General features: G+C 41.3%; 1 protein-coding gene across 1 annotated transcript; it reads right to left on the bottom strand.

Moving 5' to 3' along the window:
* Window positions 1-1691: 1691 nt before the first annotated feature.
* Window positions 1692-25149, bottom strand: QSOX2 (quiescin sulfhydryl oxidase 2). The gene is made up of 12 exons (XM_027687934.1): window positions 24873-25149; window positions 19826-19926; window positions 18703-18751; window positions 17465-17573; window positions 17183-17273; window positions 15591-15736; window positions 14813-14956; window positions 12633-12762; window positions 10701-10823; window positions 9425-9575; window positions 4995-5183; window positions 1692-2712 (listed from the first exon to the last, which is right to left on the bottom strand). Exons 1-12 carry the CDS (start codon window positions 25147-25149, stop codon window positions 2162-2164), a joined length of 2061 nt encoding a protein of 686 aa, XP_027543735.1. The 3' UTR covers window positions 1692-2161.
* Between the last annotated feature and the right edge of the window lie 664 nt (window positions 25150-25813).

The following is a 25813-nucleotide window of genomic DNA, read 5'->3' as shown; positions in this document are numbered from 1 at the left end:
GAGCAGAATGAGCCAAAGCTAATGAAGGCAGGTCTCTGTATGTGGTAGAATTCTAATCACCAGCAGCAATGACTGGATTTCAGCTTTGGAATGTGCAGCAATTCCAACAGCAGGAATCCAACAGTCCCACAGAAGAAGGTCCAGTTTTCCAGGCCCAACACTGCTGGGCTGGGTTAGGGGTTTTTGGGTGCTTGGCTTTGTTTTTAAAAGCTAAATGTCCTTGCTTGTGGGATGAGAACACTTGCCCAGATTAAGTCACTTAGAAGTTGCCCGATTTTCAAAACTAATGTGGAATCTCCAGGTTTTCCTCTTAAACAGCCTCTTCCTGGGATCTCTCATTGGATTCCAGCCCAAACCAACCTGCACTGATGAGCCTGTCCCACCTTCCACCATCATTCCAGTTGCTTACAAGGTGTTTCAATACCCAAGCCCAAGTGCTGGAATTGTAGGGAATCAAAAGCAACAAGGGACAGGGAATCCTTGAAGCTCAATTCTGTTATTCCAAGTTGCAGAAACACAACAGAAATATTCAGTTTTGTGAACAAACAAGATTTGACTGGAGTTTTTGTGCTTTTCAGATCATTCTTGTTGCCAGGTTTTAAACTTTCTATGCTGGGGCTTATGAGGGAAACCAGAGGAGGACACACTGATGGCATAACCAGGGACTTGGCCAGAGACTCCTGATTCCTTCTCGTGTAACAGAGGAGCCAGCAAACATTCAATTAAATTAAAAGTTGCAAATGTAGAATTGAAAGGAAAAGCCTTTTTATATAACATAATTAATCTGGAGAACTCACTGCCACGAGAAAACATTGAGGCCAAAACCTATTAGGATTAACTAAAGATTAGGTAATGGATAACTAGAACATGCTCAATTACATTGGATGGGATTAGAAACTTCACTATCCAGGACCTGAATTATCCCCCCAGCCAGGATCACAGGAACTCCTATTCCCAATGGTAATTTTAGAGCTGTTTTCAGGGTTTCTTCTAAGTGCTGCCCACCAGGCCCCCAGACTGATTGGAAAGGAAAATGCCACATTCCCAACTGCTGCCACGTCCCAGAATGGAGCAGCTCTGCCCTGAACCATTAGAGAGTCTCTCCTGACTCCATCAGGAGCATTCCAGAGGCAGGGAGAGAGGGAAGGGCTGCTCTGTGCCCTGCACAGACAATTCACACCCAGCAGGTGACACTCTGTGAGCTCAGAGCTCCAAATCCCAAGGGAAGTATTAATTGCTATGTTATAATGGAGTTATCCAACAGAAGAAACTCAGCATTCCCAGATTTTTCAATCTGTTCTGCCATGTTAATACAAATCTCACTGTCCTTCACTGAAAACCCTGTTTTCCTTTACTAGAGTTCATCAGGATTGGCTTCCACCTGGATAACAAGACAATTACTCAGCTATTTTCCTGGTTCATAAATGAGGTGAGTTATCCAATGCTCCATCAGCACATCCAACAGTGGAGCAAGTAAAGGACAAGTTCCAGGTCTGTCCTTGCTCACACCTAATCTCCAATAAAATGATGACCATTAGCAATCAGAATGAGGCTGCTAATTGAGACACAAACTGCCCCAAAACTCCCATCCAGGCAGTCACACACACATCCTTGGCTGGAATACACAACAATGATGTGAACACAGAATGCTTTCTCCTTTAAATATGCCATGTAAATAATATTTCAGAAAGTCACAGAGGTTTAGAAATGGTTTAATCAGAATGAAACTCGTTTCCTGAAAAAACAAAACAAACAAACCCTCAGAATTCTTGCTCCTCCAAAGGAAGCAGCCAAAGTACCACTGGAACTGTTCAGCACTCAGGGAGGTGAAACCAGCTCTGGGTAAACTAAAAAAAAAAAAATAACACCTGACTTGAAGTACACAAAACAATATCCAATTTCCTCCCCCAGCAGGCACAGTGGATTGCATAATGCAATGTTTACTCTGAAAATGAGTAAAGGATGTCGGTGGTAAAGTCATGGAAAAACCTGCACTGCCACATGCAGAGCACAGCCACGTGTGCCTCGGCTTCTCACAGCCAGCTCCTCACATCCAACACCTGGGAATGCCTCGGGACAAAGGAATACTCTGTATAAAATCCCTGATCATAAAAGATTAAAGCTGTGTCTGGGACCCAACAGCCACGGCCACGGAGAACTCCTACACCGAGGGCCGGTAATACTTCACCTTCCACCTCTTGGATCTCATCCTGAAAAAAAAGTACATGATCATCAAAAACAAGGAGGAGGCGACATAGAGGATGACACAGAGACTCATGTCTATGTTGGAAAAGCCAATCCCTAGGAAGGACACAGCCTGCCTGACCTCCCTGAGGTTCACTGAGGCCCCCGAGTTTTTCCCGCTACCTTGGACAGCTCCGGGATTCCCTCCGGGCTTCTCTCCCACCTTAGAGCCCGAATCTACTGAGTTTTCCTTATCCTGGAGCTTATTTTCTCTGTTTTCCCCCAGTTTCTTCAGCAGGTTTTTGTCCTTCCCCTCCCTGGTGTCTCCCTGCTCGGGGTCACTGGAGTCAGTCTGGCTCTCGGTGTATTTGTAGAGGATATTGTCACTGTTGTAGTGAGATTTCAGGAACTTCAGGACTTGCTCTTCATTCCAGCTGTGCAGTCCTTTAATCTCCTCATGACATGCAGGACAAATGTCTGGAGTCGGCCACTGAACTTTGGGAAATTTTGGATCTTCAGTCAAATCACCTGATTGGGAGGAGAAAAAAAAAAACCGCAGTAAAAATAAATATCAGAATAAAAATCAGGGAACGAACAGGGAAAGCTGAACTATCAGACACCTCACAGGGAGTATTTCCCACCCAACTTCCCCAACAATCCAGTGAGGTTGTTCAAAAAACACCCCAAACCAGCACAATAATGTATTAAATGTATTAAACTGAGAACAATCACGAACAAATTTGGAAATTCAGAAGTTTCCTCAGGGGTGCATCGATTCCGACCTGAAACATTTCAAAATACAAACACAAAACCGATAATTATTTGCCTTTTTTTTTCCCCAGGAAAAGCTGCAGGGTGGGAATCCCAGCCCCAGCTCTTGCAATTGCTGCTTTCAGGAGGCAGGAGGACACGACCATCTGGGCCCTTCAGGGTTAACCTGAATTATGGTGCAAAACAAACTGCTCTTTTCACTCCGTGCTCCTTAATCCCTGTGTTCTGCCCGGGTTGCAGGAGCAGCTTCAAGGCCAAAGACTCAGATATTTTCATGTTTCTGTGCTGTGAATCATTCCATCCTAAGCTTGCTTTTCCACAGCTTTTTGCATTAACTGCTGGAGCAAACTGGTTTTAGCACTAGAAAAACCATTCTTATGTTTAAGATGTATTTTTCAGCTTGGTGTTGTTTTTTTTTTTTAGCCTTTAAACCTGTAATGCTGTCTTGAATTAGATCCAGTTTGAACATTTCAGATGCTCACAGCTCTGGCCACCTCCCTGTGTTCACAGGCTGGAGCTGGTGTCACATTTTGCCCTAAAAAATAACATTTCAAAACGTGGGTGGAGATAATTTTTGGAAAAAAACTTGCAAGAAAAAGCTGATTTATTTAGCTGATTGTTATTAGTACACTAACATTTAAAATGTTTAAAAAAAAAAAGACTGTCATTTTATTATTATTATTTTATATTCTTTTTAAAGGCAGGAAGCTTCCCCATGATTTTGAGTAAAAAAGGGATTCAAAGGATGCTTGAAAATATGTGTCTCCTTGATATGTACAAGCAAGAGAGCAAATTTGCCTTTTTATCTTAGAGATCACTCAGTAATCAAATTGTTTCAACAGAGAAAGTAGAAACAAAATGAGTTATGGTGAGATTACAAACAGAAAATTCCCTGTACTTTGTGTTTTGCTGCCAAAGAGGAAAATGCTGTAAATTCTGCCCATCCTAAAGCAACAGGGAATAATTCCACAGGGCAGAGCCATATCCAAGCAGCTCCTGACCCACCCCAGGGCTGTGCCAAGGTGTTTTCATTGCCCAAACATCATTTCTCACTGGAAGCCACACGTGTGACCACAAATACAGATGCAGCTTTTAAGGGTGAAAATACATCACTGTCCCACGGAGAAATTTTAGCAAACTTAAAAAGCATAATTTAACATTATTATTTATTCCAGGGGGTTTATACTTCTTACTAAAAGGGTATTTTAGCTGGCTGTTGCATCACCTAAATCAATAGCCCTGTGAGTTTTCCAATACCTTAATGCTCTAAATAAGTGTATTGCTCCACCACTTAGCAAGTCCAAGCCAAGAGGAGTTGCCTGGTTCTGTGTTCACAGCCCAGCCAATTGTGACCAAAAATTAGGGGATGTTTTTTTATTTAATCCCTTATCATTTACTTCTCTTCTCCTCCTTGGAGAAAGGAGACAAACTGTTCGTGCTCACGACAGCATTTGATACTTCATAAATCTGGGGAATTCAGCAGGACCACAATATGAACACAATGTAGCATATTTAAATTGCAACTAATGCTACATTACCCAGATCCATAACAGCAGACAGGGATTTAGTGCAAAGAGAAACCAATTTTCTTTAGTGCTTTAGTTACTTGATACCTCCATAACAGAAGGGATTAAACACAACCAGTATTTTAACAGCACTTTTAGCCTAACTGAAAACACCACGATCTAGAGGGGGCACAGATTTCCCTCATATTTTATTTTATTCCATTGCTGATCTGCCAATAATTCAGGTTCTTTTCTCCTGAGAAAGTCTCTTGTTCAATTATACTTTTCCAACCAGTATCACTCCAGAACGAAACAATGACAAGTTTTAACCTCTATTTAAAGTGTCACAGAAAGAAATGTGATTAATTTTTATCCACTTTTATTGTCCCTTTTTTGAGAAGGTTTTGATTTGGACTCCAGAAAGATCCTCTCATCGAGCAACAGGTGAAATTTCAGAAGCAACTACCTTTGAGAATGGTGTTTTGGGATTATATCCCACAAGGGCACAGGATCTCAGGTGTGTCCCTCCCATACCTGCCAGCCTGTTGTTCACCACGTTGTGCTTCTCCCAGAGCCACAGGACAGCCCTGTCCAAGGTTTTCACGGAATCCAGGGACTCTTTGGCCATTTCTTCAAAGTGCTGAGCACAAGCCTTGCACCCAAAGAAGTGCTGGATGTACCTCCTCATGACCTGCAGCACGATTTGGGGATTGTCCTCGAGACCTGCAACACGAGGGACGGGTTTATTGAGCCCCTCCTGGACCAACACAGGAACTTCAACATAAAAGTGAACTGGGGGAAAAGGGAGGGAAATGTTCCACCATTCTTGTTCCATGCAAATTCACACCTGACTCTAAAAATAGACACTTCTGTAATTTAAAGATATCCAGAGCACAAGTGTCACCATACAGCATCTATATAAAAATAAGTCACAAAGATCTTAGAGGGACTAAAAGCTACCCCCTCCAACAAAATACATATATAATATTGTTACTAAGTAGTTCATTTATAACACTGCCACTACTTAGTTGAGGTGAAACATTTAGAACCAAAATTATTTGGCAATAAATAGAGCTTAAAGTGCTTTCAAACTGTACTTTCTGGGGTATCAGACAATAATTCCCACAAGGGAATTATTTCCAACACACTGAAGTTCCCAAAATGCTGATTGAGCAATTCACACCTGACTCTAAAAACAGACACTTTTTGCAATTTAAAGATATCCAGAGCACAAGTGTCACCATACATCATCTATTTAAAAATAAGTCACAAAGATCTTAGAGGGACTAAAAGCTTCACAGAGCTCTTTGAAGAAATACCCCCTCCAACAAAATACATATATAATATTGTCACTAAGTAGTTAATTTATAATATTGTCACTAAGTAGTTCATTGATAACATTGCCACTAGGCAGTTGAGGTGAGACATTTAGAACCAAAATTATTTGGCAATAAATAGAGCTGAAAGTGCTTTCAAACTGTGCTTTCCACAACACACGGTTTGGAAAGCTTGTCTGGGGTATCAGACAATAATTCCCACAAGGGAATTATTTCCAACACACTGAGGTTCCCAAAATGCTGATTGAGCAATAGTGCTATTAAAAATGCAAAGTAGCTCTTTATACCAATACAAGCCAACACATTTAGTCTGTACAGCTGTGCTCAAAGTTACCCTGGACAACACATTAAAAGAAGAGTTAAAAGTCAAGTGTTCTCTCAGTGAAATTTCTCCTTTCAAAGAGTATCTGACAATTCAAGGGGGGAAAAAAACTCAGTTAAATGAGAGCCAGACATTAATTTTTACCAGAGCACATTGTGAAATTGTTAAAACATGCAAAGTTCACACTGTCTGTGTGTCACAATTCTTCTGGAAGCAGAGACTTTCTCCAATATCTTGCCCAATAACTAAATGAATATTTATGGTATGCATAACGTGACATTTATGCCCAGGCACTGAAGTTATGGGGATCCTTCTCCTGGAAAATCAGGAGTCAAACCCCCTCAGGTCAGTATTTCCCAAGGTGCCTGTGATGCCTGTTTGTCACTGAGGAATTAGAGCACCAGAATCTCATTACACTTATTAATTCCACAGCTTTTTTGGCAGGCACTGAATGCACCCACAGAACAGCTGCTGAGTGAATCAGGAATTCCTCCTAAAATAAACACAGGCATATTATTATTATTTCTATAATACTCACACTTTTACACTAACTAGCTAATAATTAATTCTGAAGTAAAATAAGGTCTCCCCAGATGGAGAACTTTGTGGCCTTTATTGTGTCAGCAGGTAGTTCTTACATCTCCAAGTGGCTCGAAAACCTGACATAATTTGTTGAAATCCTAATGGTTTCATCTCTGTCTCACAGAATTTCTGATTCATGCTTAATTGACCCAGTAAATTATGTCAAAATGCATTTAAAAATGTACCGTGTGTTACCATGAACACACACTTGTCAAATTAAACACATTTTATGGTGCAGATTGATCAAATTACAGCCTCCTGCTGCTGAACCCTGGAATAATTTACTATTGCATTGTTTTTTGGAAGAAAAATAATCCTCAACAAAACCTGCTCAAACTATCAGAGCACTTTTGTTATGTATATAAGAAATACATGTAGACTGCCATTACACCTTTATTGAGAATAACAACACGATATTCTTAAACACAGCAGCAAAAAAGAAGTGTTTAAAGCCAAAAAGAAATCCTAAACAGCAACCAATCTCTCCTCAGCCCCTTCAATATCTGTGATTGAACAGACATGTATAAATAAAAGCTATGAGATTAAAGCAGATTAAATTACTGTATTAAAAGGAAGGCTGGAAAATAATTTTGGAAAGTTGAAACAAATTTCAGGCAGAACAGTTTTATTATTTATACTAAAATACGTATTTAGAAAAAAAACAACAACAAACACAACCAAAGGAACTACTTGCAAATAATCTCTTTGTGGAGGAACAGATTCATACAAAAATTTAATTATATCTGTTCTCCTGTGCAAATTCATTTTGTGGGGAGATCTTTCAAATTCAGATTAAGAAAGAATCCAGATAGTTCATTATAAAATCCCCAAGCCTGTCTTATTCACACCAAGAGATCCTGTTATCTAAAAACTCATTTCTTTATAATTAAGTGTGCTCAGGACTTGATTTCTGCAGTGATTTGACACATCTTTGGGTGGGAGCAGCTCTGCTCCGAGTTCCCTCAGATCCCTCGTGCTGCTCCCACTGCAGGTTCCAAATTTCACCTTTCCCCATGAAAATATTTCAAGTACAGCCCAACAAAGGCATTTTCTCACTGAATCCACAACGAGTTCACCCAGAGGAAACGCTCAAGAAAAACACATCTGCTTTCCAAAGAAAACAAACAATTGCAAAATGGCTCATTTTGTTTGTTTTTCTTTTATCAGCCCCCGAGATGAATCTTCTATTAACATCTGCCATGTATCATCGTGTAATCCTCCTTTTCTCTCTCCTCCCAAACTACTGCAATTCAGGGTAACCCTAATCTTTAAAGTGGACAAGAAGCATAAAACCCTACCTGTGGTGGGAAGGATTAGGGAGTACATCATGCTTTTTAGTAGATGGGATTTAAACAAGCAATAAGGAGAGGAAAACCTCCCAAGACATAATCCCACAGTCTCAGACTGACCCAATTCTTTGGCTGTAAGAAGTGATCATCACATCTCTGCCCCCGATTTCCAGCCAGGGTTAACTGTGCCAAAGAGTTCTCAGGTCCTACCCTGTATTTTTAACTTCAGATTTGACTCCAGCTCGTGCTTGGAACACACAATTTAAGGTGTAATTTTGCGTGGTTAAATATTAAGAATTTTTTTTTAGATTTAATCAGAACACTTTTGGCAAGTGGGACAAAAGGGGGATTTAACTTATGCAGGATCCTGAACAGTTAAAAATCATCCAGTGCAAACCCCTCAAACTCACAGCACTAGATGGAAGAAATTTAACCCACTGTCCCATCAAAAACAAACAAAACAAAGAGAACAACAAAAATAAACAACAGGATGATTTGCTATCCAAAAAAACCAAAAATCCCCATTCTGCAGGAGAACTATTAAGATTTGAGAGATTTTCACTGTGATTGCAAATAATTCTGGACAAACACACATATCTGTAATTTGAAATAATGAAATACTTTTTTAATATACAATCAGCAACTGGCAAATTGCAATTTTCTGGGGTTTATGGTTTAGTAACATCCATCTAGAATTCTTATATTCCTTGGAAAAGACATTTAAAAGGCTTTAAATGAGAACTAAGTAGAATTGTAACCAAATACAGTGCTGTCCTGGCAAGAATAAAAATATATGAAGGCCAATATTTTAGCATTAATAATTCTATTTTCATTGGGTGAGGAAAATAGATTATATATCCAGCATGTTTCTTAAATAGGAATCATCACCAGAATATTAACACTCTGCTTCATAGGATGCTGCAAGTCTAAAAACAAGTAATTTTACAGAGTGCTGGCAAAGTAGTAAATCACTGTGGAGATTAATGACAGGTACATTCAGCTGAAAAAAAACCCAACCCAAAACAGTCATAACATTCAGTATTTAATAAATAACATTACAGAAGGATCAGCTAATGGTTGTACATGCTTTATAGCTACTAAATTCTATGGTTAAATCTCGTTCTTCTCAAATTGAATTCCCAGTGCAACCTCAGGTGACCTGAATAATTTTCATCCCTTTTTCAGGGAGCTCAAAATTTCTTTGTTTGAAAATTTGTTTGTTTGGGTTTTTTTTCTCTGCTTTATCACTCACAGCTTTAGGGCCACACACTTTATTTACCACGTTTCTAAGCCAGGAGAAAGGCTTTCCAAAACCTTCCAGCTGCAGCAAAGCTCTGACCCCTGCTGGTACAGCCCTGCAGCCACTGCCCTCCACAAACTCAGTATTAACTGAGGATTTACACACTCCCCTCTCCCAAAAATTGTGCTGCTTACCTGTATTTATCAAGGCTTTTGGTCTCAGTGCAGCTTGAACAGTGAGGGTGTGGAACAGCTTCCAAAGGGAGCAGCTGTAACCTCTCAGCTCTGGTCTGCTGCCCTGGCAGCCAACCCACCGAACCTTCTTAGTGAGAGATATCCCAGAAATCTGGAAAAAAAAGAGGTGTATTTAGGATATATGCAGCTCTGGGACCTAAATGTACTACTGAATGTAGGAGCACAGCTGATCCTACACGGAATTGAGGGTAAAGAACAGTCAATTACTTTCTCTGCACTTGTTGTTAATGAGTTTATGCTTCAGGCAAGTGAATTTTAAACCCAGAACAACCCTAAGTCCAAGATACTCTGATGTACCTTTAGAAAACTCAACCTTCTTGCAGGATATACAAAATACTGATGTCAAACCCACTAAAATTAGTCTGACAGAACACATGAAGTAGCTTAACCTGTAAAGTTTCTTTTTTAAGAACAGCATGAACAAAACACACACAAAAATATCACTGTAAACTCTGACAGAGCCCCAGTTTCCCAGGGCACATTAAAAATTCCATATTATTCCACAGGACTCCCAGTGGTACAACCTTAACAGGTTAAGATGTAGAATTTAATATTATTTTTTCTTAAAACAAACCCACTTCTTAGTCCTTACACCCCAAATCCAGTGCAAGGTTTTAGTTTCGGAGACTTCTCTCTCTGCTTCCCAAAACACAAAGGAGGTTTCCAAATTTCAGAGAGACAAATAGGGAGGGAAGATTCTTATTAATTTCTGGGCAAAGACAGCCCTGCCACAGGGCTTTGATTGCCAGAGTGGGATGGGATTCCAGCAAGGCCTTTGCATGCCAGGAAATTAAAGAGTATTTGGGGAAACTCTTTGGGAATAATTCCCGTTTCAGGGGGTGAATTTCCCATCGCTTCAACTCTGACCTTCAGGAGACTCCTGCTGATAACAGGCACAGCAAAGCCCAAAATATCCACTGGGAATCTTGGATCCCTGGAAGCTGACATTAGGGAACACATATTGCTTGCTCATTATAAACCCAGCCAGCATTGTGGAGTTCAATTCTCTCATTTCAATTTCTTCATGTGGATTTTTTTTTTGTTTGTTGGTTTTTTCTGGTTTTTTTTCTGGTAATGATTTCACTTTATTTTCATTTTAACCTTCTTATAACTCCATTATGACTGAGGGACCATCAGTAAGTGATGTCTTAGATTTATATAGAATCTTATCCTTTACTAATGCTGCATTTTCTGCTGGAAACTGGGACCAGCTTACCCGCATTTTGTTGTTGACCAGATCCAGAATAGCATCATAAGGGATTTTGTCTAATGGAAGGCTCACCAGCCACTCTTGCAAGGTCTCTAACAACTTTACCACGGGCTGTCGGCCAGGAAAAAGCTGAGAACAAAAAAAAACCAAGGAAAACAATATTTTAAAGCCCAAATCTCATCATCAGCAAGACACTTTTGTCGTTATCCAATTGTTTTCCTGCCTTTAAAATGCTTCAGATTATAGGCAAATTAAATTCTTGTTCTGCTTTCAGCCATCTCACACTAAGTTGTGCTTACAAAATTAACAAGTTTTATGTGCAAAATATTAAAATGGAAGGCACTGAATGACAAGCAGGAATTGCATGGAACAACTTGGGACAGATTATATAGAATTTCACATTGGGGTGATTCAGAATGAGGCTCAGAACAGAGGTAACACCTCAGAGAGGCTGAAATCCTTCTCACTTTTAGAAGATAAATCACAAAACCCAGTTCTTTTTGGTCAGATTTCTGTAAATTTAGAAGCTGGTTATCCAGGAGAGGGTTTTCCTTCTCATATGTGTAACAGTGATTTCCAAAGTGATTTGGAAACAGTGACTTCCTTAACTTGGAACTTACAGAAGCCACAGTCTGGCAGATGAGTGTGAGGGACTGTAAGTCAGTGGTGAGGCCAGGATTTTACACCAGAAATGGTATTTTGCTTTAATTAGGGTTGTGATCACTATAAAATTAAGTTGAGTATGCCCATCATCCTTCAGGGAGCAGGATTTCAGCAATGAAAATTCCCCAAGTAGGGAACCAGAGACCTCTGTGACTTCAGGATGATCCTCACTATAAACAGGAGAAGAGTAGAAAAGGTTTCCTAACAAAATCACCTGAATGGGAGATACAAGGAAAATGTTAAATTACAAAAAAAAAAGGCAAATAAAGGCCAGCAGCCCACCCTGCAAGGGCAGGTGCAGCTGAGCAGGGACCCAAAAGAGAGCATTCCCAATTTCTGCACTAATAGCCAGGGAAGCAAATGACATCAGCTGGCCAGGAGCCATCAGGAAGAGCAGAGGATGTTTTAGGGATAATATGATGGAAAGATTAGCACCACACTTTCTTAAAGAAATGAGGCCAGTGAGAGATTTCTGACCTCTGATGGCTGCAGGGGAGGGGGAAGGGGGGTAAGAAACTGTCTGTCTGATTTTCAGATAAATCCAGATATCTGGAAAGGGTTCATATAGGCCTTATTATTCCCTTAATAGTTATTGATTCACTGTTTTAAAATAAAACATAGTGGTAGCTACACTGTAAATATAAAGAGACATTGGTCACTTCAGTAAACTGGCATTATAAAGTAAAATTACTTTAATTTTTTCAATTCATATCACATTATATTACAAATGTAACACATAAGCATTTTTATTTTTTAAGTACTCATTAATATTCAATGCCTCCATTGTTTTGAAATACTCAATCAGTTAAATTCAGTGCCTCAATTATATTCCAAATTTAGACAGAAGCTGCTAAGATCTCTAAACAGAACAAACACCATTTGCCAAGTGGGCATTAATGAAATCCAAAAGTCAAGAATGAAAAACAAAGGTTGTTTTAATCCCGCTGAGTTACAATAGCTACTCATCCTGAAAATCTGATAAATGGACTATATTTACAGTGGCTGTTCAATATGCTGCAGACTACTTAAGCTTTATTTAATTTTGAGCCCTCTAAGATTAAATTAAAATGCATTTTAACCCTGGAAGTATGTCAGAACAGCACCAAACACTTCAAAACCAGCACGTACATAAACCCACAAAACTCTTTTTTAAGCTGCTGAGGACGCACGTATTGAAACGCTGCGAAAGACATTTTGAGAGACCTCTGCCCCATAATAAATTTGATGGTGGAGTCACTTCATTCTCACAAATAATCACAGGCTGGAAGTGTGTACCTTGGCAGAGATGGTGACAAAATCCTTGAAGGTCTTGAGCTCAGCTCCCTCAAGTGTCTTGTGCGTGGCGAGTTCCACCCTGAGCAGGAAATGCAATCCCGACTCAAGGTCAGCCATGTACAGCTTGGTCCTGGAAAACACACAAATCATGGGATAATCTGGCAGCTTTCTTTTGCTTTTTTTGTCACCAGCCATGAAGATAAAATTGATAGAGAGAGGTGTCATCAAAGCCTCAGCCCCCCCAGGGACTGCAGTTACCCCGCCCTGGGTGCTCAGGTTGGTGTCACTGGACTCTTTCTCTTCAGGGTTTGGACAAACGAAGCACAACCACATTTAAGAAAGTGGTTTTTTAATATTTAACTAAACTTTTCTGCCTCCCAGCCAGCTTTACCTTGCCATGAAATTATAGCCCTGGCACTGTCAGCAGGGAAATGGGGATGGAAGGAAATTACAGCTTCTCTGCTGGGTTGGCCACAAACAGAAAAATGACACGTTATGGACAAAGGGAGAATTCTGTTCAACAACAGAGCAGGGGCACAAACAGGGCTGCAAATGTCAGTGTTGGAAAGGACTGAGTTTAGAAATCCTCTCCTAAATGCAGCAGTTTTACTGCAGGTCCTTTATGTAAAAGTTAAATCCCATCAGCTCTTGAGGCAGAATGAGGCACCTTGTGACAGGCCAGAGTAAACCACGTAAAACAAATCAAACATCTTAAAAGTTCCTTCTCACAGCCAAATATCTTCATAACAAAAACCACTTCACAAAGCACAAATGCATCAAGAACACACCCCCAGCTTTCAGTGTTTCCAGAGCACAAACTTCAGACAGTGTGAGGGAGCAATGGCACCCAACAAACAGAATTTCACATGGTTAATAGTTAAGATTTCTTGTAAGAGCTCAGCACCACTATTGCTTCTAAAAACACACAGAATTAAAAAACAATCATTCAAGAAATTGGCTGGCTCCACCTCCTAAATTACATACAGGAAAGAACATACTAAAATAGAGAATATTCTACATCTTAACAGCTCAAACTACAGACTTATTCTGAATCTTTCTCCTTAATTAATAATGTACTCACTTAAATTTTAAAAACCAGCAAAATTCTGCATGAAGTTTCTCAAATCAAGAGACATCCACATGAATGCAGGAGGTTCTCCCAAAGGATCCTGTTTAGAAGGTACTTGGACTGGAGATTCATGTCCACCAGATTTTGCCTTGCTGGAAAGCAGCTCAATTTAACTAAGTTGTTTTGCTAAGAGAATGTTTCATATGAAGTACTTTATAATAGTCACTGAAAAAAGATGACACTAATAGTGTCTATGAAAGGAAAATAAGTACTAAATTAAAGCACTCAGTCCTGCATCTTTCCATCTAAAGATGCTGAGGGATTATCTCCCTGCAAAGGCTTTACATCCTTCTCTCACACAAAGAGAGAAAGAGGGTGAAGATAAACCTTGGGGATTTGGGATGATAAACATCTTTTCCAGTGACTTTAGTATTTTCTATTATACTTGCATTTGGCAGCACTTTTCAGAGGGCACTGCTTCACTGTTGCACACACAGAGAACTCTCCTTTTCTACAGAAATTATACAGAAATTTTTACTTTACTATTCAGTTCTTCTGGAAGTAATCAGTGTCTCTGAAGTTTTCCAACAATTCCAATCAGTGATTTATATATTTCAGGCAATGGGATGTAAGTTCTTTAAATTTTGAAGTCAACTGAGTATTTAACAATACTTTTGGAGAAAACCATTCCTTCCACAGCAGTGCAGATGCTGCTAAAATCAAAACACTGGCAGCCCTCAGGAATTTCACCTGTGAATTGTTTGAAAAGCTGCTCCCAATTTGTTGAAATTAATCCAATTCCCAAGTGTTACCTGAATACACCTGAAGGGATGAAGTTGAAGCAGCAGCTGAAAGCTTTGCTCTGAGTTTTGATGCTGTAATTCTTCCAGTTTTAAGCACAAGCACCTTTAATTTTACACAGCAGAAAGATGCAGAGCATCCAGCAGTGATCAACCTGCTCAAACTCAAGGTGCATCCTCTGGGATGGAATGAAGTCAAATTTGGAACTGCACTAGGATTTTATTATAAATTACAGCACAGCAAAAAAACCCCCCTGCAAAGTAAATTTTAATAACCAAGTGTTGATCTGAAAATCAAGGGTATCACTTACTTATCAAACTCTTTCCACACCTTGATTTCTGTGCCCTCCTCTTTGTTTTCTTGAGCAGGCAGCTGGAGTGGCAAAAGGAGCTTTTTTCTTACACCTGGCAGTGACTTTAAATATGAAGAAAAGAAAGAGCGTAGAGGCTTCAAACTGCACAGAAATGGACAACAAAGAGAGATTACTTTTAACCTCAGACTAAGTGAATGTCCAAAGCAAATTACTATATTTGTAAAACAAGATATTCACTTTGCTTCATGTTTTCCAGTCCTAGTGTAGCATGGTATGTTTCCATACAAAGTGAAGTGAAATAATGTTCAATTTGGCAATAACAATTTGGATTAGTGGTGTGAAATTCCATTCAAAATATGAAAATCCACTCAAAATAAGAACAAATAACATTCATCAAAACATTCCTTCACTTTACACAAAAAATGTTCACATGGAACAAGTATTTTGACTTAGAATCAAGTTTTTTTTAAGAACTTTGATGCTTCATTTATTTTTTTCCACTATTATTCCGAAGTTTTTTTCATTTCAGATATATCACAGCAATAAATTAAAGCCATAAATAGGCAAAAGTGGTAAGTAAAAGTAGTATTAGGTCACTTATTGATAATAATACACAATTTCTCTCAGTGCAGTGCATTGATGAGATGTCAGGACACCATGTCATTATTACAGGATGATACAAAATAATTTGCTTTGTGTGAAAGGAATCCATAGAAGCTTTTTTTTTGTAACTTAAATGAACCTCCTCACACTGCTCTGAGTGATAATTACTCACTTGTTAATTAAGCCATGGGACCCATTTGGGTGGATCAAGTAGCAGGAGGGCACTGAGGGAACACCCAGTTTCTCCAGGAAAGCCTTGTCAGAATTCAAGGCCCTCCTCACCACGATGTTTTCATACTGGATCAAGTCTAAGATAACCTGGGGAACAAAAAGATGACATGAATTACACACTGTTCAAGGAATGGCCAATCCTGTAGGACAAAACACAAAAATGGGTGAAGTGCATCATCCTTTAAGGGCATCATTAAGCTGTTTGCCAAGGAAGTGCAGCAATGACTGTTCTGTGCATAGGAACAAGATTTACTCTTCTCTGGAAATTATTACTCCTATCTTCCTTTTTTTTATTATTTTTCTTGGTCTGTCCTGGTCTTTGCCTCCTTCCTTCCATCACAGTGATGACACGTGGCCTTCCCTTCTTCAGGAGTTGGGAGTCCTGTGGGGTTTGCCCATATTGTCTTATATTGTAAACATGAAAAAAAATGTTATTTTCTATTTCACTAAACTATTCTACAAAGCTAAAATGCTACATGACATCAGCAAACATCCTTCCCTCTGAAGGCAAACTTCACTTTGTGTTAATCAGATGACTCTCAGTGTTGCTCTGTAGCAGCAGGTAAAAAAAAAAATCAAAGCGAGTGTGATAAAAAGCTGAAGAACTTTATAATCTCATTTCTTTTCTTCAGTAGTGCTCACTTGTATCAACACAGCAGCTTCCAAAAACAAATGCCTGGAAGCAGAGCAGCCTGTTTCCCAAAGTGATTCTCCCTTTTGGCAGCAGACTCTCCTCCCCTCATGCAACTGGGCCACCTCAGCATCAAATCTAATTAGAAACATTTTGCAGACATTGGATGTTTCTACACAGATTATGCCCAGATAATTATGCAATTTATTTTCTTCACTTATCCTAGATCTTGGCAGGAAGAGAAAAGTAGCAGTTGTCTAAGCTAACAGCAGGCTCATTAGGTGGGGAAAAGATGCCAAATCAAATATTTTATTGGTGGAATGGGGGGAAGCACAAACCAAAGGCTTCCACTTCCTCCATGTCTCAGAGATGTGAAAATAATGTTATGCTATCATCTTTTTAGATGATTTAGATGATTTTAGATGATTTAGAACGGAATTTCCCAAAATTTACATGTGAAGAAAGGGAACCCGAGATTTTACATTATTATCAACAGTTGAAATCATAAAAGTTGCCCGGAAGAATGAATACCACAAATTGTTCTCCAGCAGTAACAAAACAATAACATAATCTGACAATATTTTCCCTGTGATCTTCCAAATCTGGAAAGAAAAAAAGAACTGTGCTAACAGTGAAGTTGATAAATTAATCTTCCACTGCAACATGAATGGAAGAAGTCAACGTGACATCACAACCTTTTGTAAGCAAGTTCCTCTGTGTGAGAAGCACTGCCCTAGAAAATCCCTTGGCTTTGTGATCCCTCAAACAGGCATGACCTGCCCTTTATGACCCTTGAATTCAGTCCCAGAATCAGTTTGTTGCTTGGCTAAATAACCTAAAATTCAGCTGTGCTGTGACAACATTCATTCCCAGACATCCTGCCAGTCAGAGGGCACAGTTACCTGTCGTCCCACGTAGGAGCTGTTGCTTTCAAACACGATGGCAGTGTAATGGTGGCTGTTCTTGTCAAAAAGAGAAGTAATATCACTGGGCCTTTTAACAAAAGAAAAGAGAAGAAATTCAGAATGCAACACACCCACTGATATTTATGGAATTTCCTTTTACCATCTCACAGCAGAACTGAGAGTAAGAAGAAAATTCGCTTTGTCTTTAATAGGACCCTTTATATTTTATTTAATCAACTCAGTGAACATAAACAGCTCCATTTGAAACATGGAACTTACCAAACTGGGTCCAGGGGTGGGCAAGCAGGTGGTCTGACCTCCTGGGAATGGTTCTGGAGGAAGTCAATCATCTTCTGATGGACTGTTTGTGGCTCTCGATCTGCTCCTCCTGAGAACAGGTTACAGAAAATACAACCCCTTCAGAACCTGGGGGAGAAGGACTCACAGGGAGGTTTTCTGTGAATGTGAGTTCCTGTGCAGGCAGGTTTTCTCATGCTTTGCTGTGTCAGGTTTTTGTTTTAAATTTAGACTTACAACCCAGAATACTATTTGGCTGAAGAACTAAGGATTTAGTTGCAGGATTTCATTTTAATGTTAATATAAGATCATATTTAAAAGCTGTCATCCCACCCCAAAATTAATAAAACTCCAAGGCTTTTCCAAATCTACCCATCTGCCTGCCTGGCCGATTTTTCTCTTTAAACAATGCTAAATTTGTGCTCATTTTCACAATAGTTGGTGAAACCTCCAGGAGCTTTTTTTGCAATAAGGGTATCAATCATGAATTAAAAACTGCCAAGGTGTATCAATGCTACCAAATGGGCCAGGTGACAATGTGAGGAAATAACTGGAGTGTGAGAATATTTGATTTGCTTGAAGAGAGACCAGTTAAAAAGCAGGAATTGTCACAAATGCCAAAAAGCCCCAGGTACAAGCGTGGCTCTCTTGGCCAGGAAGGGTTAATGGTGCAGGTGGTCCCTCCTCTGACCTCTGGCCTTTTAAATGTTAATCCACTGAAAGACACAACATCACTTTTGTCCCAGACAAACCACCTCAAGCTGTGATCCTGTCACACACAGGGGGGATAAGCCTGGTTTCAGTTGGGCAACATCCGAATAGGGGCTCTGCCAGGGCAATTCAGGATGCCTGGAAAAGTGGCTCACAGATCAAAAGGCACCAGAGTCAGGACTGAGCAAATTGGATCTCCTGCTGATGAGGTGTGTGGTGGGAAAAAAATAAAAAGGGAATTTAAAAACAAATTATCAAGACATTTGGGAAAATTAAGAACTTTATTTAAAATTAAAATGAGGGATGTGAGCCCTAAGTTCTGTCTAAAATTCTACCTAACGCTCCATTTTCATACAATACTTGGAATATCCTGTCTTAAAAAGCTATTTAGTGTCCATCCCATCTCTGTCCCAACTAATTGACAGGCAAAGGGATTTTGCTCGTTGTGTGACACATCCCTGGCTCACAGGAAAACTCCCCTGGGATTCCTTACAGTTGGATATTCTTACCTTGGTAGTCTTCTCCAGTGGTAAACTGCTTTGTAAATGCTTTGAAGTACTATGGGGGAGAAAAGAAAAGTCACTGTACCAGACAAAACCAAAAATGGCTTTCAAGAATTTTTACTTTTACAGGTCTAACTACAAAACATTTTTATCTTTGAGTTTTCCCTCTAAATCTACGAGTTCCAAAGACCTTTCTCACCTTCCTTAGGGTATCTCACGTGTACCACTCAGAACTCTGACATCAATAAAGCCAACTTTTAGAGGAAGAATACTGCAAACATTAACCCAAATGAACTGATTCCCAAATCTGTTATCAGCTCTGTGTATGCTTGGAACACAATTCACATTTTCCCAACTCCCTCCAGTGGTTAAACAGGAGATCTAAGGGAGCCTGGCTGCCCTCTGCTATGAAAAATAAAATGGAAAAATAAAGACTGTGTTCCAATTTACACCTAAAACTGTAAAGATTAAAAAAAATACAGTTTTTTTCTCTCAGGGCAAAAGATCCTACAGTGAAATGGCTCCTGTTCCCCCTCATCACAAACACAGTTTATTCAATCCTCTCCACCCACCACATTCTGCTCAGACTTACAGTTAAAAATGTGATTATACAGACTGACAGAGACAGAGAAGGTAAAATTGCATTTAGATATAGAAATGCAGATACTTCTGGTTAACACAAGATCCTTTTAAAAGCCACTTTAAGCAAATTATGAAATTAATTAGAAAAATAGTGAATGATCAATCAAGGGGAAATTTTTAATTGGTCATGAAATCAGCTGTTTTCGTGAGGCAATTCCCATGTGTTTCCTTTACTTTCACACATTTGAATTTGAAAAATATTTGTACAAATTCTTGTTATCTAATGAATCTATTAAAATGATAAATGTAACAACACAGTACTTTGCATGAGAATTTTCCAGATTCAGAATTCCTGCTCTAAAGAGCTGGATCAGCTCTTGCATTCAGCAAAAAAACCCTCAAATTAATCTTTTATCAAGTTTGCAGTTTTCTCAGAAAAAGCAAAGTAGAAGTCCAGTTAAAGAACAACGAGTTATACATAATTTTATGGTTTTACTTACTACAAAACATGCATTATTTACCTAAGGCAGGATGTTCTGCCACTTACCCTAAAGGTTGGGTAAAAGTGAATACCATATTCCTTGCAGGTCTCATAGTTCTCCTCTTCCCCACAGTCCAGCACACCAAGTCTAATTGCAGATTCCCAGTCTGAAAACAAAGATAACCTTTCAATTTTCAGCAGAAGTGATCAGGGATCCCAGCTGATGGATTACCCTGCTTCCCATGGAAAGCAGGAACAGGACTCTGACAGATTCCAGTGGCATAAAAATCCACCCCTCGGTCGATTCTCATTTGCTGCTCATTTCTACCCCCGAGTGTAACACGAGCTACTGATTTTTAGAATAACTAAAACCTCCCTGTTTTTCTTGGCTGCATCAGGATTTTAAATGCATCTAAACAAGAGGAATCTCAACAGACAGTGCAGCAGTTCCGAGCCTGAAGGCATTTTACTGAATCCAGGAAGACGAAATTGGGGTCATCCCATCAGGACCCCGGCTTGAATTCCCCAGCTTTTCCCATTAGTTATGCTCATAAAATAAGGCATGCAGAACATAGAACTGAATAAAATTAATCCAGCAGTTACTCATCCACATGGCTGTCAATTACAAAGCCATAAATTCAATGTATCTTGTACTACAGGTTTTTTAACAAGCTGTTTTTCCTCCAAGTTACAATTTTCTGTGAGGCCTCACGACTGCACACAACCCCCAGCTCACACAGTGTCTGCTGAGAGTTGTCTTTATCCATCAGCACTGTTCAGAAATACATTAGATATACCTCAAAAAACACCTGCATTTTAACCAGACTGCTAAATAGTTGAGTTTGAGCATCACTGTGAGTTTTCTTTATACATGTTTCATAGCAGTAACCACAAGAGTTCAAGTATTTCTACAAATGTGCTTATGTAACTTCAATAAAAGCTTTCAACTGACTTACAGCTTTTTCCTTCTCTTTTTGCTGGGAACTTATCTTTTTGAGCCAGGCTGTGCTGCAGCAATCACTTTAAGGAAGAACCACTCCAAGGGAATCCTTAGACAGCTCCTTTTTAAAGCAAAGTTAAATCGAACCAGCCGTGGGCAGAATTTCAAGGTCCCCCCCAATTCCCAAGTATCAATAAAATTTAAAAAGCACTAAAATTAAACTTGCTTTTACAGCAAAGAGCATGAAAGCTTCATCAAGTTCAAGAGCTGATGGAGAGCTGCTTTGCCAAACTGCTTTTGAAACTTAGCTTGACCTTTATTTGTCTTTGGAGGAGATGGGGCAGCCGAGGGAGAGGTTTGTGCTGAACATGCCAAGAGCTGAGCGGGCACCAGGAGACCCCACAAACACGCTGGAGCAGATGGGCACGTATTCACAGCAGCACAAAGGACACAACAGTCCATTTCATCAAATAAAATGCAAAATACAAAAGGGAAGTTTGGCTTCTGGGTATCTCTCCCATTCAACTTCCAGCACTCCTCCTCCTTTTTCCACCTGTCTGGATCCTCCTCTGCGCCATGAATAGGAGCTCTGTGATCCCAATGCAAATAAACCCCCACACAACAAAGCACCCCCAGCCCAGCTAAACCCCCCCGGGTTAAAGAGCACCAGCTGGGGAGTGTGTTGCTCAGCATTCCTGCTGCTGGAAAAGCAGCTTTTCCTTTCTCAGGGATGCCAGCGTTGCTGGAAGCACAGCCCACACTGTGGAGCTTCCAGTGCCACTGCAGCCCGGACCGGCTTCTTTAAAATGCTGATTAATTTTAAATTAACATTAGTAGTTTTGAAATAGCGCCTCACAAACCACGTGAAAGAGGCAGATGAGTGACATATTAACCAGCAAAACTTCTGTTCACGCTAAACAAGTTCCAGTGAATGAACAGGATTGTCTTGGACAAACTGGAATCCACAGGTTGGTCCAACCTCCCACTCGAGAAATGCTACAAACTCCAACCAGTGAATTACAAGGAATGTGCTTCCCTTTCAGAAACTTCCTCTCCAGCTGGGTGTTTGCCATCAGGAAGTTTCAGGTCACACATCTCATCCCAAGGCACCTCTCCCCACGTGCTACTTGAAAGCTGCCTATTTTAACACCTCCTGAAGGATGAGAAGGGTTTCTACAGTTCCCCACCAAACGTGTTCAAAGAACAATCTCTAGAAGGAAATTGTTACTGCTGTGTTTGAAACAACAACTGCTAGATTTGGAAGAGTTGTTCCAAATCCTGAGGAGTGGGTTGCTTCTGTGTATAACTGAAGGGTTGTCATATATGGGTTTTTTAAGGGTTTTTGTACCATCTGCACAGAAAATCACCACATGATTCCAGCCCACTGGCATTTTGCTGGATAGATTCAATCATCTTTTAAGACAGAAAAAAGGCAGTTGACTCTAATGGCCACTTTGGCCACTCCCATAATAAGATGAACTGTGATTCTGAGCGTAAAGCCTGTTCTGAGAGGAGAGGGAGTATCAAAATCAAAACATAAATTACACAAAAGCAAGCACTGATCCTATTTTTCAGGAGGATTATGTTCTTCTATGAAATCTGCAATGGTTGTATTGCCAAGATTTAACAAATGAGAAATAAAAATAAAAATTAAGTCTATTAGCACAGGCCTTTTATGGACAAAGTAGTAGCACTGATTTAACTGGATTTTGTTTAGGTACCAAATCAGCAAACACATCCACAGTGATCCTAATGTAAATGAACCTGCATCCTCAAGGAAAGCTTTAATATCCTAGCAGAGGAGTAAATATTTTTTAAAAATAAATGTTGAGACAGCCTAAGTGGGCAAAACGTTCTGGGTTTTGGTTTTTTTGATGAAGCTCCCAATGAAAAGTGTGCCTGTTCTCAGCCTCCTCCTAAAATCCATTCATTCCAACTTGAAAATTGAAACATTTTCCTGACAAATAACACCAGAATCCAATTGCATTTGCTGGCAGTGCCAATGTCCACAAATATCAGAATCCACTCTCTAAATGAAAGTCTTCATAAAAATTCAAAGGACTAAAGAGGAGAAAGGCCTTTTAAGTGGTTCCAGTAATACAAGTGCAGAACAGAATTTGCAGTTATCATGACTGCAGGTGAGAAAGAAAATATGTATTTGAAGAAGTCATTACAAATTACAAAGGTATCACACTGCTGTATTAATATATAAACATGTTTATGTATATAAACCTGTTTTATTTTGACAAAAGCTCTGGTCAGTTCAGGCTCTCCATGACCTTCACTGCAGCACTCAAACACTTCCTTGTTACTTCAAAGAAGAAGAAAATCTAATATATTTTGGCCAGAAGCAAATCAAAGCAGTAGTGAAAATGTTACATAAATTTATGCAGATTAAACAGAAAAAAGCCACTGGTTTTATAAACAACTCCCCCATATAAGCAAGGAGAATTTGGACTGCTCTGAAACCATGACTTCTCTGGTTTTGAGCCTCTGCTCATCAGACAGAATTCCTCAGTGTGTGGTGAGTTCCTCAGGACCTATTTTTGGGTGGGCCTTCATTTCCATAGATCTAAATCCATGTACATCTAACACTGCACCTACATCTCCTGTTAGTTGTTAACAGTTTTCAGGGTGTCAGAGAAGAGCCAGAGCTCTTCACTCCCTCTCAAACTGAAACCACGAGTGCATTAGAACTGCTGTTCCACCCTGGAAAGATCTCCTGGGTGAAATGCTAAATTAAGAACAGTTTAAAAGCCTTTTATACCACTATGTTAAGAATAACATTTCATACAAATCTGATCTCTGGTTTCCTCCCCAACAGAGGTATTGAATGTAACCAATACCTGGGGGGCCTGTTTGTTTCCTTACATGTAAAACCAGAGTAAAACACTTCAGCACCTGCCAAAAAACCTGAGCAGGTTGACACAGCAAGGCAGGTCCCTCAGTATAAGCTGGGGAGGCCACCACTTCTTTTTAATTCACTATGTGATAAATCTGAAACCCTGGTTCTCACTTTGCTTGATTTTTGTATTATTTCCTGGTGGTCCTTTTTTCCCTTCTAGGTCATCCACACTATGTTGAATTTGCAAGATATAGATCAAATACATTCACGGTCTTTCCAGTACCACAATGTTTTTTATTTAGCTTCCAAAGTAGGCTGTTCCCTTTACAAAACATTCAGAAGATAAACGTTTTGCCTCCAAGAGTTCAGTCTAAACAAACCTCCCATGGGCACACATGGATGCTCGAGTGTAAATCCCGCGGCTGGATCACTCTGTGTGAGGTGATGTTTTATCCCTGGATTCCTATGAAACCTTTAATTTGGGGATGTGCTACCACCACCCATGCCTTGCTCTGTCCCATGTGCCATTCTGGCAGCGTGGGACCACCAGGAAAGATGCTCACATGCCAAGGTACCACGAGGGAAGTGGGATGAGGGGGTCATGCTATCACACCAAGGTACCATCAAGGAAGGGGGATGAGGGGTTATGCTCACATGCCAAGGTACCACCAGGAAAGTGGGATGAGGGGTGATGCTCACACGCCAAGGTACTACCAGGAAAGTAGGACAAGGCATAATGCTCACACAACAAGGTACCATCAGGAAAGTGGGATGAGGGGTCATGCTCACACACCAAGGTACCACCAGAGCACTGGGATGAAGGGTTGTGCTCACATGCCAAGGTACCACCAGGAAAGTGGGACGAGGCATGATACTCACACAACAAGACACCACCAGGGAAGCGGGATGAGGGGTGATGCTCACACGCCAAGATAAAATCAGGGAAGTGGGATGAGGGGTCATGCTCACACACCAAGGTACCACCAGGAAAGTGGGACGAGGTATGACGCTCACACAACAAGACACCACCAGGGAAGCGGGATGAGAGGTGATGCTCTCACACCGAGGTACCACCAGGGCAGAGGATGAGGGGTGATGCCCACACTCAGAACACCACCAGGGCACTGGGAGGAGGGTGATTCTCACACACCGAGGCCCCGCGGCTCACACACCACCCCGCACAGCCCAGGGCTGACACAGCGCCCGAGGCCCCGCGGCCCCCCAGCCCAGCGCCCCTCGGGCACCGCCGCGGCCCTGCACCGGCACCGGGCACCGGGAGGCCGCGGTCAGGGCAGTGCCGGGGGGCCGCGACCCGGTCCCAGCCTCACCTTTGACGTCCCCCGCCAGCGCCCGCCAGGTGGGAGCGAAGGCGATGCAGTGGCCGCAGGACGAGCTGTAGAACTGCACCACCCAGGCGGTCGAGGAGTTGAGCAGCGCCGGTCGCACCGAGCCGGCCGTCAGCACCGTCAGCGGGTCGTGGCCGGGCCGGTAGAGCCGCGCGGCCGCGGCCGCCGCCAGGAGCACCGGGAGCAGCAGCGGGAGCGGCACCGGGAGCGGCACCGGGAGCGGGAGCAGCGCCCGCCGCCCCCCGCCCGCCGCCGCCATGTTGGGACGCGCGGAGAGGGGCGGGGCGGGGCCGCGCCATAGCAACGCGCCGGCCATGGCGGCCCGGCCTGGGGGTGTGAGGGGTGCTCTGAGGGGAGAAAGGGCTGTCCCGTGTCTTGAGGGGAGCGAGGAGTGCCCCGTGTCCCTGAGGGGGTGTCCTGTGTGCCCTTAGGGGAGCGAGGGCTGTCCTGTGTCCCTGAGGGGAATGAGGAGTGTCCTGTGTCCCCGTGAGGAAAACGAGCAGTGTCCTGATTCCCTGTGAGGAGAACGAGGATTCTCCTGTGTGTTGAGGGAACCAGGGACTGTCCTGTGTCCCTGTAAGGAAAACGAGCAGTCTTGATTCCCTGTGAGGGCAAAGAAGAATGTCCCGTGTCCTGAGGGGAACGAGGACTCTCCTATGTCCTTGAGGGAAGCAAGAAGTGTCACCTGTCCCCTGAGTGTCTCGTATCCCCTGAGGGCAGCGAGGACTATCCTGTGTCCCTGAGAGGGGAGCGACTATTGTCCTGTGTCCCCTGAGGGGAGAAGAGACTGCCCCATGTCCCCAGAGCCCTTCAAAATGTGGACTATGTAAAAATTTTCATAAGGGATGATGTTCTTTGATGTTCGGCCTTTCAAGCCTAATCAACAAGAAGGGAGGTTTAATCTGTGAAACAGCAGCTAATAA

This window comes from Neopelma chrysocephalum, unplaced genomic scaffold (assembly GCF_003984885.1).
Source record: "Neopelma chrysocephalum unplaced genomic scaffold, ASM398488v2 Primary Assembly neopelma1_74, whole genome shotgun sequence".
NCBI lineage: Eukaryota > Metazoa > Chordata > Aves > Passeriformes > Pipridae > Neopelma > Neopelma chrysocephalum.
This window is presented reverse-complemented; position numbering and strand designations above follow the sequence as displayed.